The 15,783-nt window shown below is 45.4% G+C and overlaps 1 protein-coding gene across 1 annotated transcript; it reads left to right on the top strand.

Moving 5' to 3' along the window:
* Nucleotides 1-432: 432 nt before the first annotated feature.
* On the top strand, nt 433-14,345 carry sae1 (SUMO1 activating enzyme subunit 1). The gene is made up of 9 exons (XM_061216613.1): nt 433-699; nt 884-995; nt 1,104-1,277; nt 6,611-6,756; nt 6,886-6,985; nt 7,115-7,220; nt 10,886-11,030; nt 12,140-12,209; nt 13,796-14,345. Exons 1-9 carry the CDS (start codon nt 599-601, stop codon nt 13,886-13,888), a joined length of 1,047 nt encoding a protein of 348 aa, XP_061072597.1. The 5' UTR covers nt 433-598; the 3' UTR covers nt 13,889-14,345.
* Nucleotides 14,346-15,783: the final 1,438 nt, after the last annotated feature.

Raw genomic sequence — 15,783 nt, 5'->3', positions numbered from 1 at the left:
TCATTTCATAAGCCTAATTTTTCGTCTTATTTACTTTTTTTTTATATGTTTAGTGGCACTGGTTTTCTTGACATTTTGTCTTGGGATATTGCAATCAGTCTAGTAGCCCTGATAATAGTCTCATCGCATCAGTCTTGAAAATGGACATCTTGTGAAAAACATGGCTTACTCATGACAAATATAAAAACGTTCAGCGCTGTAGTTTGTATACCCAATAGATAATAAACAAAGCTTAGTTTTATATAATAATTTAGACATTAACACCTAACATATGTAAGTTTTATATATTTTATTACAAGTAAGGATAGTCTCAATGTGGTCCGTTATATGTATTTGTCAACTATGCGCTCCCTTTTACAGACTTCGTATGAAAGGGGTGTGTATGGTGTAGATTTCGTAGTGAAATCGTGTATCACGTGACCAAATAAGTATACATCACAGCCTGACGTCGTATGATCTGCGTACACAGAAACGTCATCATCAAGCGTCCGTTCAAACTGCACACAGCGGGACTTTTGTAGAAAATAAAGGGAGAAAACGGCTAGTAATCGTATAACCTCGTACAATTTTGCAAGCGGGATAACTGAACCAAATCGAAATGATAGATATGGTTGAAAGGGAAGATTCTATTATTAGTGAGGAAGAGGCTGCACAGTACGATCGGCAAATTCGACTATGGGGTCTGGATGCACAAAAAAGGTTTCCGAATGGAATAATATTGAATTGCAATCTAGTTAACCTTACTTAAGTTAAATATTATGAATGAAAATTTTGGCTGTAGACTGAATTCGGGCAGAATTGCCGATGCTGTTACAAATAAGTATTCTCGTTATTGTGCTTAGATTGCAAATGCATAACTCGACCGCTTGTCTCTGCCCTCCAGGTTGCGAGGGTCCCGTGTGCTGCTGATTGGTCTCCGAGGATTGGGAGCAGAAGTGGCCAAAAACCTCATCCTGGCAGGAGTGAAGGGGTTAACCCTTCTTGACCATGAGAAGGTATAGTGATTTTTCCCAATTTCAACAGTGGATAAATCGGCAGTTAAAAGCAAGACTGAGCATGCAGCCTCAAGAATGTACTATTACTATGTTTTGTCCATTTTCTAGGTAACTGAGGAGTCCAGTCGGGCCCAGTTCTTCATCCCAGTCGGTTCTGATGGACAGAACCGGGCCCAGGCCTCACTGGAAAGGGCACAGTACCTCAATCCCATGGTCGAGGTGAAGGCTGACACGGAGAAGGCAGAGTCCAAGCCGGACGAGTTCTTCCTGCAGTTTGATGCGGTGAGTGAGTGCTTAAATGTCCGCAAAGGCCTACCACAGAGTGTTCACTTTATTATTGACTTCACACACATAGCCTAAGATCCACAATTTGGTTTGTTTAAGTTTGGTCATCAAAAAAGGTGACATTTATCCAAATGACCCCAAATGTGAGGGATTTTGGAAGTTGCGAATTGGGATCCATCATACAAAGCACCCAATATGGTTGCCAGCAGTCTTTGCTGGCTAGGGTGTTGTAACCCAAAACATTTGAATTCAAAGCTTTGCTTAACTTTCAAAGAACCTGGCATGTTTCAACCCAGTCTTGGCCTGCTAGGATGCAACTAGAAATGTCCCAGGACCTAGGGCATTGTAAAACTGGCATCTCAGAGAAGCTAACAAGATGTTCCAAGACTGTAGTTTTCTGACAAAACATTGCCATCTTGGCTCATGTCATTGCATCTTTGATCTGAACTGAAATTAAATGCAATTAACAAATGTAATGGCAATAGGCTGATTCTCCCATGTTTTGTATGCAAAAAGCAAGTGTCCCTTTAATAATTGTGTTTGCTGCAAAGATGCATGTTCAAAATACCTAGCTAATGAGACTAATAATATAATAGCGGCAGTAGAACTTGCTCTGGAGATGGATGCTAGGACCGTAGGGCTAAGAGCAGGAGTATCTGAGGTTAGCCATCCCGATTGCTTGAACCTCACATTACCAAATGTACTGATGAAATGAAGCTGAATAATTCAGCTGAAAAGGACCGCCTTTAACTAATTTAGGCAAAGGTCCGGGTGAGTTGGGATTGGTTTCGTTTTTATAGCCTATATTTCATGTTTGCTGTGGTGCTCATTATTACAATATGTAATGTTCATCACTTAACCTCCTAAGACCCGCACTCTGTTTTGGTATGCATTTTTAATTTCTCTTTGCTATTTGGGCTTATTGGGACCTGATGAGTATAAAAACTAAGCATCATCTTTTGACATGATGTAGTTTTTGAGAAAAATGATGTCCACATATGTGGCCTCTCGGTCTTAAGAATTAAGTATTATGGTTGTACAGCCCAAAATGTGGAGTCCACGCATGTGTACGCCAGGTCTTAGGAGGTAAATTGGCTTGCTTTTTGTTGGCTTTATCTTTTTTCTGTAAAACATCTTTGTGACAGTGTTTCTGTTGAAAACACCAAATAAATAAAATTTTATTGGAATTGTGTTGTTCAGTGGTTCAATTTTGACATCAGAGCATAGTAATTTACATTTTGTCTTTGGTGGGTTGTTTGGATGTAATTAGCTAATGCTTAGATTTCTGTCGTGGTTGACATTGACATCTGCTGGTTGAAACGTGAAATATCTTGTGCTAAATGCTCCAACATTAGGTGTAGTTTAGTTCCCTAGTTTATTTTTAAATAATAAAATTAAAAATTGCGCTCACTGAAACGGTTTGGCATCCTTGTACTTAGTTGCAACCAGTGTAAATGCTGTGTGAAAGTAAACTGTTGCAGCTTCGAATGGGGCTCGAAATGAAGCATTTATGTTGAATATATAGTTGCCCATTCTATCATTAATTTAATTCATATTTGCTTTAATATTTTGCCAATATCTTGGGGTGGAGGGTATGTAGGCCAACTTTCCAAATATAAAACAACCCAAAAAAATGCCCAGGGACTCACTTTTGAAATGTACAATATTCATCACCGTTTTACCTGGTTCAGCTCTACCTTGGTAAAGGCGGTAAAAGGCTGCAAAAGGCTGCCACAGTTATTCAGTCACAGTTATTCTACAGTATCACTACTAAATTGTTGTTCATACAGACAGTGAAACTGCGTCATTTTTACGTTTACAGACTATGCACTATATTGTTTTACATGTATTTTAAATGTTTTGAAGGAAAAACTCAAACTGGATATAAATATTTATCAGTAGGATAATAGTGGAAATTATATTTGTTTTACTACGTCATACCACTAGGTGGGGCTTTTAGGCTGTAGATTATTTTCTGTTCTACTGAGCACTGGAGAAGGTGTAATGTTTTTCCCTGGTATGGTGTTGAATTCCTGTGACAGATCCCGCAGATTTTAAATGGATAATTGTGATTGTGATGTATATGATGTGTGGTTGACAGCAGTGTAACATGAGCTTCAGCTGTGTATGATCTAGCCTCCCCTCTGAAAACTATATGACTATATAAGTACTTGCACTCTAACCCTCTGTATCTTTTTGACAGACTGAAGTTTGAAATCTCCATTGGACACTGCAGAATAATACTTTGGTTATGAAATTAGTCATGAAATTGTTGCGGGGGAGGAGTAAAAGTGTGATAATTTGAGTCTTTACAGTAGCTTCTCCTGTCTGTTTTGGTTTCCGACACACGACCGCAAGCCTTTGATGTATGATCAAGGCCTCTCCTCGTCCCTTTGGTCCATAATTTATTTCAATCACAGAGGAAGACGATTGGGGGGGGGAAAGCAAGCCGACCCCTTGCTTCTGAAAGATTAATAAAGCGGGCTGGGTCTACAAAGCATGGCGCAGGCCCCTCCCTCCATCACGGCGGCAGACACCGCCGGAAACGTCCCTGTGGGACCGGCAGGGGAAGTTCAGGGAACGAGACGGGGAGGGGTGTGTGCAGGCATGCTCACTCTCAGCCAAAAAAAACTATTTTTCTCATCATCAGCAAAGTCTAAGTTTGTGCGTATGTGGGTGGCATTGACAAGCTGGTACGGGGCTGTCGCTGGGCCAAATTTAGCTGAGAGCCGCTAAACCCCCATGCCGTCGTAAGCTGGGACAGTTTGCTCCAGTAACAAACTTTAATTGATTGAGAGGGGTATGCAGGCTTGTGTATATGAGATATTTACCTGACAACCAATTTGAATCAAAGACAAACACAACGTTGGTGGATCTGTATAACAGTGAACCCGAATGCACCAATGATGAACAGCCAACTTTATAATGTCTGTTATCAGGTATTTGATTTGAGGTGAAACGCAAGAAAATGCACCTCAGGTAACCCCAAAGAATGTTTTTCATACAGACAAATTATCTTTATAGCATTAATTAACAATTACAAACATAAATATCAGTTTCAATATCATGCAGGTTTTTATTTTCTTCTCATTTTTTGTGTTGTAACAGTTATATAGGAAGCCGCACCACAGTTTCCTTGAGCACACTGGGTTGTATGCGACATTAGAAATAAGAAGGCAAAAATAAGATGAGATGTAATGATGACCACCTATTGTGGTCAGAGCACACATTTTAAAAGCCTGGACTAATTTGTAATGTAGTCAACTGCACCCTTGCCACAGTAATTGTTTTATTGTTTGAGTAATCAGGTAATGTGCAAACATAAAGCCTCTGGGGGCGTATTGTTGCTACACATGCTGCTTTGGAGTTGAAGTATGTAGGGCGGCCTGTAGCGTTGAGGTTAAGGTAAATGACTGGGACTCGCAAGGTCAGTGGTTCGATCCCCAGGGTGGCCACAATAAGATCCGCACAGCCGTTGGGCCCTTGAGCAAGGCCCTTAACCCTGCAGTGCTCCAGGGGAGGATTGTCTCCTGCTTAGTCTAATCAACTGTACATCGCTCTGAATAAGAGCGTCTGCCAAATGCCATGAATGAATGAAAAGGGAATGTTCTTGCTTTAGACCCCAAATCCCTGAATTCCCCCATGTCTGCTGTTGGCAATCAGAAATGTATCTTAGTATCTAAAATGTTCTTATTTCGACACACAATCTGTTAGGGCAAATTGAAAACATGTTGTAAAACTGAAATGACCTCTAATAAAACTGAGAAGGTTAATCAGCTGTCCTACAAAATGGCCTGTGAGAGTGAGTGTGAAATTGCCCAAAAGAGATGGAGAATAGCAGGCAAATGTGGAATAGCAAGGAAAGGAAGACGCTGAGTCAGTTTCTCCCACTCTGAGCTAAAGTGAAGAGCATGAGAGTGAAGGGTTGGAAAAGGGGGAGGAATTGCGGGAGAGAGAGACCAAACTGAGTCAGCGAAGTGAGAACCAGCGTGAGAGGACGCGTTTGAAGGAGAGTGAGTATCTGTGCCAGAGACGAGCCGTAAGAGGGAGGAAGAGCGGAACAGAAATGGCGTGAGAAAATGGTGCAAGAGAGGATGACCGCGAAAGAGACGTGAGTGCATGAGCGTGAGGAAGACCGAGAACACCAGAGAAGAAACTGGGCGTGAGGCGAAGACTGCACAAGGGAGAGAATGACTGTCTGTGTCCCATGAAAGACTGGACGACTTTTTCCCTCCCCCTCACCCCACTTCATCTCCGTGTTGCTAGGCTCCATTGTATGCGTGGGCTACGGAAGCCACCCCCCCCCCCCCCCCTCCCCCAAACAATCCAGCCAGTGTCTGCAGGCACAAAGCTGCCGCCCGAGCCTGTCTGAATGGGGCCTTCACTCAGAGGAGGTGCCCAGACCTCGCCAACCTCCAGAGGAAGGAAGCCTGCTGAGAACCCTGTTCTTCAGAAGCCCTCCTGTCCTGGCCATCCTACCCCGCCTCTCCTGCCCCGGCTCTTCTGCCCCATCCCTCCTGCCCCATCTCTCCTGCCCGGCTGTTCTGCCCCATCCCCATTTGTTGTACGTCGCTCTGGATAAGAGCGTCTGCCAAATGCCAATAAAACAGCACCAGCAATAGGTACCTGTTAACGACCAAGGACAACTTTGCTTCTCGTCTTTCCCACACTGGTCTGTGAGCAGTCTCTGGTTTTGAGGGCTTGGCCACACTGAAGCGAGCAGCCTGACTGTCTCGTGTCCTGCAGGGGTTGGCAGTGCCTGCTGTGTTGCCTACTGTGTTTGAGGCCTTTCCCGGCAGCAGAGCTACCAGGATAAGGGGTGGTGGGCCACTGGGCACGACCCAACGCCCACCCTTATCTCCATCCCTGTAGAGGGAAGGGCCAGGCTTGTTGTGGAGGATAAGAGGTCCACATCCCTGGGGTCAGTTACTTGATAAAAGCCATCTGCCCCAAATTCAAAAATAGAGTTATTTACATCGAAAAACAACTTGCTTACTAAACGGTTAATGTTGGTTGTCTGAATGACTGGCTGTTTGGTATTTGGAGACTTAGAGGATTGAGGTAAAGAAGCCAGATAAAGAAGTTAGGTTAGTCATATATGAGGTTTTCATCTTTTGACATAGCAGGCCAGAAAGCAGGCCCCACTGCAGATGTTATTTGGTACCTGAGGGCCTTCTGGCCTGCCAGGTGTGTTCTCTGGTCACAATTATTTGAAACTCTTGACTGGACCTCATTAGCGTGGTCCTCCTGACCTCCCGTTGTGGTCAGTTTGACGGCAGGCATTTGTCCTTGAGCCTGTGGTTGCTTTGTGTCCCTCCCCCCAAATCCAGGTGTGCCTGACGGGCTGTCCCCGGGATTTCATGGTGCGAGTGGACCAGCTCTGCTCCCAGAGCAACGTCAAGGTCTTCTGCGGGGACGTCTTCGGCTACCATGGCTACATGTTCTCCAACCTGGGCTCGGAGCATCACTACGTGGAGTGAGTTTCACCTCTTCGTGACCTTGTCCTTTCATCCGCCTTAAGCCATGTAGCAGTTAAAAAATAAATGAATAAATAAATACATTTTAAAAATGTTTATGTTTGTGAATGTTTTTCTTGGATCTCCAGAGAGAAGCCCAAAGTAGCAAAACCTTCGCAGGAGTCTAATGATGGACCCGAGGCCAAGAAACCCAAGATCGACCCCAATGAGACCACCATGGTCAAAAAGGTGACATTTTCATATTTCTACTTGATTCCCTAAATACTAATTGGGTATGTGTTTGCATGTGTCCGGAATGTCAGTAATTGGTGCAAAATGTTGTTCCCTGTCTCCCCCTCGCTCTCCTTCCCCAATTAGACGGCCAGTTTCTGCCCCTTGAAAGAGTCGCTGGAAGTTGACTGGACGAGTGAGAAGGCCAAGGCCAGCCTGAAGCGCACCCCCCCTGACTACTTCCTCTTGCAAGGTGCTTCTTTACCTTCTTTAAATCCCAGAATGCCTCGAGGCCCTATTGGCAACATCCCACCGTGCACCACAGCCACTGATACTCATTTTTGCTGCTTATTTGATTTACGTTTGTTTTGTTTTTTTAACTCAGTAGCGTTATCATAATTTGTGACGTAGTTGTGAAGCAAGTGTGACCTCTTGAGCTTCCCCAGTGGAAAGCAGCAGCCAATGATGACACCGTATATGTAAGTGACAGCCAATCATATCTGGATGCCTTCACCACAAAGCATTCTGCTGCAGAGTGTAGTAGCTAAGCTCATCTTGCGACCTGGTCTGTGGATGCCGCTTGGCAATGCAGCGGGTGCAGATGGTTGTACACACCTGTAATTGGCCAGTTTCAGTACGTGGACAATAATGGTTCAGGGCAGAATCCAGTTCTGCATCCCACCAAGGCATGGGTTATGTAGTGTCTGCCTGTGGCAGGATCCTTTGTAGTTGTTCCTCAGTGTCGAGTTAGCAAGCGCAAACAATGCACCATTATTACCAAATATGGTCATTTGATGGTTGTTGGCATGTGCAGCTTTCCCCAGGCTGTTTGTGATGCTGGCCCATATCGTTATTATTATATGATCATTATTATTACTGGCCCAACCTGTGTTTCCTCAAAGAGCAACTCGTTTTCCATCACACGCGTCCCATGGCTAGCCATGTGTAGCTGCGAAAAACAGCCCACGACGCTGGTGTCAACGTCACCGCTACCTGAGAACAAAAACATTTCCTACTTTTGTTTTTGGTACCCCTTAAAAGGTTAGAGGACTTTAACGTGCCACGTTTCTATAAATACGACGTTGCCTCGCGACCGTCGGTTTGAGGAAGAACCGCTTCCTCTCCGAGCAGCTCTACTTCGGGGCGATTCCGTGAGGTGATTTTGGCGGTGGCAGGAATGGCTGCGGCTGTCGGTTTATAGGGAAGGCGACACGCTGTTCTGTTTCAATTGTGGTTTTTCTCCTTCTGCTCTGAGATGTGTGGTGCTTTCATAAGCAGGGGAAATGAGTCTTGATTGAGAGTATCTGTCGAAGCATTATCAGAATGTTCCAGGCTATAATCTTTAATGAAATGGCCTTGCAAATGTACACCCAGTTCTGCATGCCTGCTGTAGCTGGTTGTGCGTGTATGTTTGCGCGCGATTGTGTGTGTCTTTGTCTCCGTGTGTGTGTATGTGTGTGCATGGTTTTGTTTCTGGTTGCGACATTCTGATCCAAAAAGTGTTTCGTGTTTTTTTTTTTTTTTTTTTTTGTTTTTTTTTCCACACTTAAGAACATGTTTATGCGTGGAAATATCTGTGGGTGGGCTTCTAACTACAGTTGATGGACAGTGTTGATAGCCGCAGACAGGAAGTGGAGGGGGAGGGGGGTCATAAATAAGTGTGGGTGGGGAGGATGTTCAGCTTGGTCACAGAAGCTGGCATATTAGTCTGAGAGCACAAATAATTCCACCGTGTCAGTCCATCTAACCGTCTTCTCTATTGATTTCCTTTCCACACTCTCTCGAGTGACTAACGCGTAACCCACATCCGTTTATTAGCCCTTGTCTCAATTTCCTGTTTCACATGGGACTTACCAGTCAGAAACTGGCTCCCAGAGGGTTGACCCTTAATAACCTGATTTCCCAGTTGAGGCCATGATAAACAAATTATTTAGCTGTCTGTCAAAAATGCTAAGTATCTTATGTGAATACAAATTCAAGCTCTCCTCACTTTAACCTCCTCACCAGGAGCAGATGTCTCTTCCACACACAAAAATCATTTCACTGCATAGCGTTTCACCGCCCTGGCTTAAGTGTTTTTATTTAATGAGGAACATAATTTTAAAAGAGGAAAGTGATGTTTGAGAATTGAATTGCCCTGAACTGTGGACCCTTGAGTTATTAGTTCTAAGCCCATACCCTGATTGCTATAATGCCGTAATCTCTTTGCTTAGCAATAATATGGCCCTTCTGTGTATGGAAGCGCTGGTCCTGGAGAGCCTAATCTGTTTACACGGTGAACTCGGATCTCATCGTTTATTTGGGCTGAGTTGGTTACAGATCTTAAAATGAAAACAAACCAGCCGACACTGTGGCTCTCTAGGACCAGGATAGTGTGGCATGCAAATTGGAAGCATATGAACCCAATAATAAATTATCCTGTTACCAAAGTTGTTATTGTCAGCACGAGTGCTTGTTGGGCAATACTTGTGTCGCTCACTAGGGCAGCAGCTGCTGGTCGTTTGTATAACCTGTGAACGCCGAGGACTGTAGTGTGTATGAAATCCCCAGCTGGGATTGTCTGGGGTTATTGGGTGTGTCCTGCACAAAGGTGCTCAGCCGGTAATTCAGGAGTGCTGTTGTTGGCTTTCTGGAATGTTCCAGCTCCTACAGAGTTGCGCAACTGGGCTACCACGCTCAGGCGCTCTGCAGTGTCCTTACAGCAGGAAAGGGCGAATTACAGTCTGTGAGGGCCAAGAACGCCTGGTTTTCCACCCTCCCTTTGCCCCCCTGTAAAGGGAGGTTGGGAAAAGTCGGGTGTGCAGATGGCCTATCTGTTCGGTAGCACTTATTACCTGGGAGAAAAGAAAACCGGGGCTGCATTTGAACTTGAGGGTCAGAGTTGGTGATCCCTGCCCTGCATCTGGTACAGAGCTTCATTAAACCAGCGGTACCTGTCTGGAGCCAAGCTTGCCGAAGCGCTGTTCCACTCCTGTCGCTGCGACTCGTCCACGAGCGTCATCAAAGAGAAATGCGCATCTTCCTTCCCTGCTTATCCACGCGCACTGCATGCGCCTTTCTGTGTTGGAGGAGTTGATTGGATAATCGGAAAGGGATGGCAACTCCGGCAACTTGCAAGCTGTTGGGAGCAGGCCCCCAGCGCCCCCTGGACAGAGAGACAAACGTTTATTCAGGGTTAGTTATCCAGTGAAACCCCAGGTTTGTGTGGGGAGTGAGAGACTGTGGTTAATGTGAAGGCCACGTCAGCCTGAGTTCCAGAAACTTAACTGTCTGCCAAGTTCTCAATTAATTTGTATTTTATCATTCTGGAAGGACATGTTGTACCATGCCATAGTGTCCCAATCAATCCTAGCACTGAATTAACACCAGAAGTTTATCTCTTGATTCCATAAATGTACAAATAGCCTGGCCAAATTATGAAGTTGAGCTGTTATCTGCCCACCCAGCCGTTATATTTTCATTTATCATTCAGTTTCAAACACCCTTCGCGCATTCTGTGTCATGATGGTTGCTGTTCATCAAATGACGAGCTGTAGTTATTTACCATGCCCTCCAGAGACCCGACAGGAAGAAAGTTAGAGTATTTTAATACAATTGTAATTATTTAATTATATTTCAATTATTTTAATAAACTTTCTTGGCTTGGACAGTTTCGAATTAGCAGGTCTTGGGAGGGTGTACAGATTACCGGCCTTCTATTCTAAATCGTTTGTTCGTTTGTCCCATGGTAGAGTGTAGCCTACACCACTCCACGCCATTCTGAATTCACCAGGTTATTTATATAGCCTCCTTGGTATAACTTGCCCTATACACCTATTTAACATGCAGTGTTAAGTCTGTTTCCCCAGTTTTGGAGAAGATCCAGTCTCGTCCATCTCTCCTGACTCTCTCCCCCTCTCCCCACTCTGCCCCCAAAAGTCCTGCTGAAGTTTCGCACGGACAAGGGTCGCGACCCGCACCCTGACAGCTTCTCCGAAGACGCCCCTCTCCTCCGCCAGATCCGTGAAGACGTCCTGGAGGCACAGGGCCTGAGCAGCGAGCTGCTCCCAGATGACTTTGTCACGTGAGTAATCAATCAGTACTATCAATCAGTAATGGGTAGTTGCAGACTTGGCCTATCTGTCTTGTGTACTAGACATACGTTCATAGCCTAACAACCAGTCCACTTATGAATTGTACCTTTTCTGACATGTTCGGTTGTTTGTTGTATGACCTTGACATGCATTGTTTTGTACGTTGCTTTGGATGAAAGCGTCTGCTACATGAAATGTATTGTGATCAATTGACTAACAAGTTTCCCACTGTAGGAGCGGAAAATGGCTTTCAGTCTTTTGAGGGGGTGGGATGGATGGATGGATGGATGGATGGGAGGGAGGGATAGATAGATAGATAGATAGATAGATAGATAGAAGAAAATGTAGCTGTCCATGGTCCATTTCCAGAAAAATGAGTGGTGGTCCCTGCAATAACAGAAGTAATCTTCTGAATGGCAAGCTTCCCTTCAGTTCCTACACTTCTGTATTAAGTCAGTGACTTACAGATGCCATCTGAGGCTTAATGGATTGGTGCCTTCAACACAGGTTCTGCACTTTCGGGCTTTCTGTAGTGAATGAGGATGAAGTGAAATATTGCTGTAGTAGTACTATCCTATAAAATGAACCCATGGACTATTCACTTATAACATTATACTCATTATACTTCCATAACGCTTGCTGAAATCTGTGCAAAAATATTAATATTTGGATTGGCTAATGATGTTTTCAAGTCCACATTATGTTGTATTCATTTCAGAAGTGACTTGGCAGGTAACATAAGTACATACACGATATATGCGCCCATGGGGGACCAAGTATGTTCTGTACACTTGAAGTATAATTATATAATCTTGAATTATACATTATGTGACATATATTTAATTGCATAATTTAAATACATAATTATTCTAATTAAACTTTAATTATATATACAGTATGCTAAGTATTACAATGCAAGTATACTATACTGTTTTTTCACATGGGTGCGCAGCTGCGTCAGACCTGGCTAACCACATTCCCAGACCAATGAGTGTAATAACTAAATCATTAAAGCACAACATGGGAGTCGACTTAAGTCAACATGGAACCAAAATATAAACATGAATCCATACAGCTAACGGGCATGTTCTCTGTGCAGGTACTGCTTCTCTGAGATGGCCCCGGTGTGTGCGGTGGTGGGCGGCGTTCTGGGACAGGAGATCGTCAAGGTGAGATATGCCCCCCCTCCCCTCGACCCTGCCCACCACAGACTGGGCTGGCTGCTTCCTGTCTAGTGCCCTTCTAGGTCAGGCAGCCTCAGCACTTTACACTCTCTGTCGAGCACACCGTGCCGTTAGTTACAGTGAAGGGGACAGGTGGCGACCCCGCTGGATTCTGGGTGAGAATGTTCCAGAACTGGTCACCCGCATGAACGGAGAAACCCAAAGATTCCCTGTCTGAGCTGGGTGGGTGTCGTCGTGTTGTCTGAGCAGGCTGCGCCCTCCACAGCCGGGACTCTCAAATCTGGCCCTCGGGGCCGGTACTGCTGCTCACTGCCATTCCTACCCTCTAATCAGGCAGCGTTGCCGCCCTTCAGGGCCAAGTTTCAGTGTTCCTGTCCTAGGCCGCCTCCCTTAGTGTCTGCTCTGGGCTCTAGCTGTCTGATTGCGTGCCCTGCATTGGCAGCATTGATCTGCACTGTATTGTTTGAGCCTTTTATCATGGTCTGCGCTGACTGCGCTGACTGCTCTGGCTGCTCTTGCTGCCCTGGCTTTGCAGGCTCCATAGGCTCTTGTGTCCATGGAGTATGGAGTGGGGCCAGCCCCCCACCGCTCCCACATGATGAAACCGGCTGCAACCCACGGACCCTCCAGCCCTCTCACCTGGGTCCCCGGACCCCCGCAGGCCCAGCGGAAGAGCAGGGCCTGGAGGAGGCCAGGGTAGAGGTCACCTCCTCGGCGCTCCTCCCCTCCCACCTGACTCACCTTAAATGCACCGCAGCCCCCGGCTCCTCGTCTGTTTCGCTCTCCTTCGCAAGAGCAGCCTATCCCGGGAGGCGCGCAGCCAGCCGCCCTGCCGCGATTGGCTGCCTCTCTCTCCGTCCTTGTTGTCGCATTTAAGATGCTGTGTCGGCACGCTGCCCGCCTGACAGATTGAGGGCCTCCATGTTGTCTGGTGATGCTGACCGTGTTGAGTTGTTATTTGAGATGCCTGACCGTGCAGGGCTGGACTGGGTGTGTGACAGTGTTGGCCTGAAGTGAGCTCTGTCGCTGCCTTAGGTGACGGGAGGGGCTGGGACAGCAAACTGTATCAGAACTTGTACTTCTTTCACAGTTCTGTGGGTTTGAGAAACACTGAGTTCATCTAACCCACTCGTAATATTAGTAACGTGTGTGTGGATAGAGTAACACTGACTGTTCATGGTTGGAGTAACATTGACTGCACCTGGTTAAAATGACACTCTGGTTGTACATAGTGGGAGTAACACTGCGGCCGTATGTGGTTAGAGTAACCCTGACCGTGACTGGATAGAATAAGACTGTGACTCTACATGGTTAGAGTAACGCTGTGACCAGACATAGCTGCTGAAGGCCCTGTTTGACCCATGTGTAATGTAGGAGTGAATCTGAGACCAAGTGTAAGCTCCCCTGCAGTTGGTGATGGTGACATCGAGTGTTGTTGGACCATGGGCAGCAACTCCATTTATAGATGGAGGCCCTTTGTGACCGTTGTGTTGCTGCAGGACCCAGTGTGTGATTAGACTAGGTATGTCCCTGCGCATGGCTGGATTGACTCTGTGACCATATCTTTGCAGGCCCTTTCCCAGAGAGATGCACCTCACAGGAACTTCTTTTTCTTTGATGGCCTCAAGGGAAGCGGAGTGGTGGACTACTTTGGGTCCAAGTGAAGTCGTCTAGCCAAGGGGTTGGTCAACGATAGTGTGCAGAAAGCATTGGCCCACATTTCCCAAATCCTTAATAAACCCCTTTTACTGTCTTATCAGGCCGCACAGTTTTAGATTTTGTTTGCATCATGTTAGGCCATGCACCATTGGTCCTCTATTCTAGACCTCAATGATCTGTCCTTTTCCCCAAGATCCAACGTAACTTTTGTTTCTAAAATAAATCTACTGCCCTGGACATATTGTTTGTACTGAACTTGAACACAAATGCAAACGTATATCCCCATTAATTAATTGGGACATATCGAGTCCTGTTTCTGTCCTGTCTCTGCCCCCTTTCTGTACTGTAGATCTATGTGGACTGTCCCTACCATATATAAGCATAGGAGATGTGGTTTTTACATTTTGTAATAAAAAAACATTTTAAAAAACTGTAAAAAATAAAAAGGCAAACTCCCCTGTGCATTTGTGTTTGTGAGTTTATTGTTAATCTACCGTGGGTTTATCCAGCTCTGCATGCAAGGAAAAGGGCGTTCCAGGCGCTCCAAACGGAATTACTATTCATAAGCACTATGATCACTTAACTGGCAGAAAGGAAATTATACTGTCAAAAACATCAGCCAATTAACATAAGCATGAGGGTGTCTGTGAGAAACTCCAGAAAGGTCTAAGGACTCAATAAATTGGAATGCAAAAAAAGGTGATGACTGACTGCTATGTTATGTTGCCATATTGCTTTGTTGTGATTTTTCTCATCTGAATTCTTGTGACTAGTGTAAAGGTAGATTTCATCTCATATTTCCCTCTTGTATTTTATATATATTACTCCTCAGCTTGCTTTGACCATGCGCTACATCACCTGATTTCACTAATTATTTTACCTGCTTGGTTCAGATAATAAGCAAAATAGTGAAATCAGGTGGCGTAGCACACAGGTTAAACAAATGCAGACACTGTGGTCCGTAGGACGTGGAGTTGAGTAGCGCTTTTCTAGGGTCACTCTCATCAATTTCAGGGTGCATGTAGCAGAAACCCAGAGGTTTTCAGTGCCCAACCTACCAGGGGGGTTATGAAGCTCATTGGCTGTTTGCTGTGCTTCGCTGTGTTCATTGGTTCAGTCAGCGGGCATTCTTTTCCATGATCAGTTAGTTTAAGGTGTAAGACTGTTCTGAACTGAACATTCACAACATCCGTTGTACAGCGCTTTGGATAAAGGTGCTATATAAATGAAAGTAAATGGTTGGCATTTTTATAGTGCCTTTATCCAAAGCGCTGTACAACTGATGCTTCTCACCCATTCATACACACACTCACACACCAATGGCGATTGGCTGCCATGCAAGGCACCGTCCAGCTCATCAGGATCATTTGGGGGTTAGGTGTCTTGCTCAGGGACACTTCGACACTGCCCGGGCGGGGGATCGGACCGGCAACCCCCCGACTGCCTGACGACTAGTCTTACTGTCTGAGCCATGTCGCCCCTTTAAAGTAATTTTAAGTAATTTGAAAGGAATGGTGTTCAACAGCACTGACTTGAAATTTTGAAAAAACATTCCAACAAATCTACTCTCCAAGAGCATAATAACTGAACTGAGCGCAGACCTGGCGCTTTAAACATTCTGTAGCCTGCAGTTAAAACTGTTACATTATTGCGGGAGAGGGACTGATGTACCTTGCTCAAGGGTATCTCACTTAAATACCGGTTCTGTGATGTGTGATGTGATGTGATGAACCTGTTCAGAGGGGACACCGTCAGTCCTGTCGGCCTACTGTCGCCCCCTGTGATGCGGGACGTCTGGTCACACATCTCCTGCAGGTGGAGCCAGGGCGTGAGGGCGGGGCCTGGCATCGCGCGGCCGTGTGACGCCATGTTGCGTCTGGCAGGACTTCCGTTTGCCCCG

This window comes from Conger conger, chromosome 13 (assembly GCF_963514075.1).
Source record: "Conger conger chromosome 13, fConCon1.1, whole genome shotgun sequence".
Lineage (NCBI taxonomy): Eukaryota > Metazoa > Chordata > Actinopteri > Anguilliformes > Congridae > Conger > Conger conger.
This window is presented reverse-complemented; position numbering and strand designations above follow the sequence as displayed.

Excerpts from the sequence above, each read along its gene's own strand:
- sae1 (XM_061216613.1), top strand. The coding sequence starts at position 599 with ATGATAGATATGGTTGAAAGGGAAGATTCTATTATTAGTGAGGAAGAG. Across the intron at positions 996-1,103 it reads CCCTTCTTGACCATGAGAAG|GTAACTGAGGAGTCCAGTCG; the intron begins GTATAGTGATTT and ends TCCATTTTCTAG. Across the intron at positions 6,757-6,885 it reads TCGGAGCATCACTACGTGGA|AGAGAAGCCCAAAGTAGCAA; the intron begins GTGAGTTTCACC and ends TTGGATCTCCAG.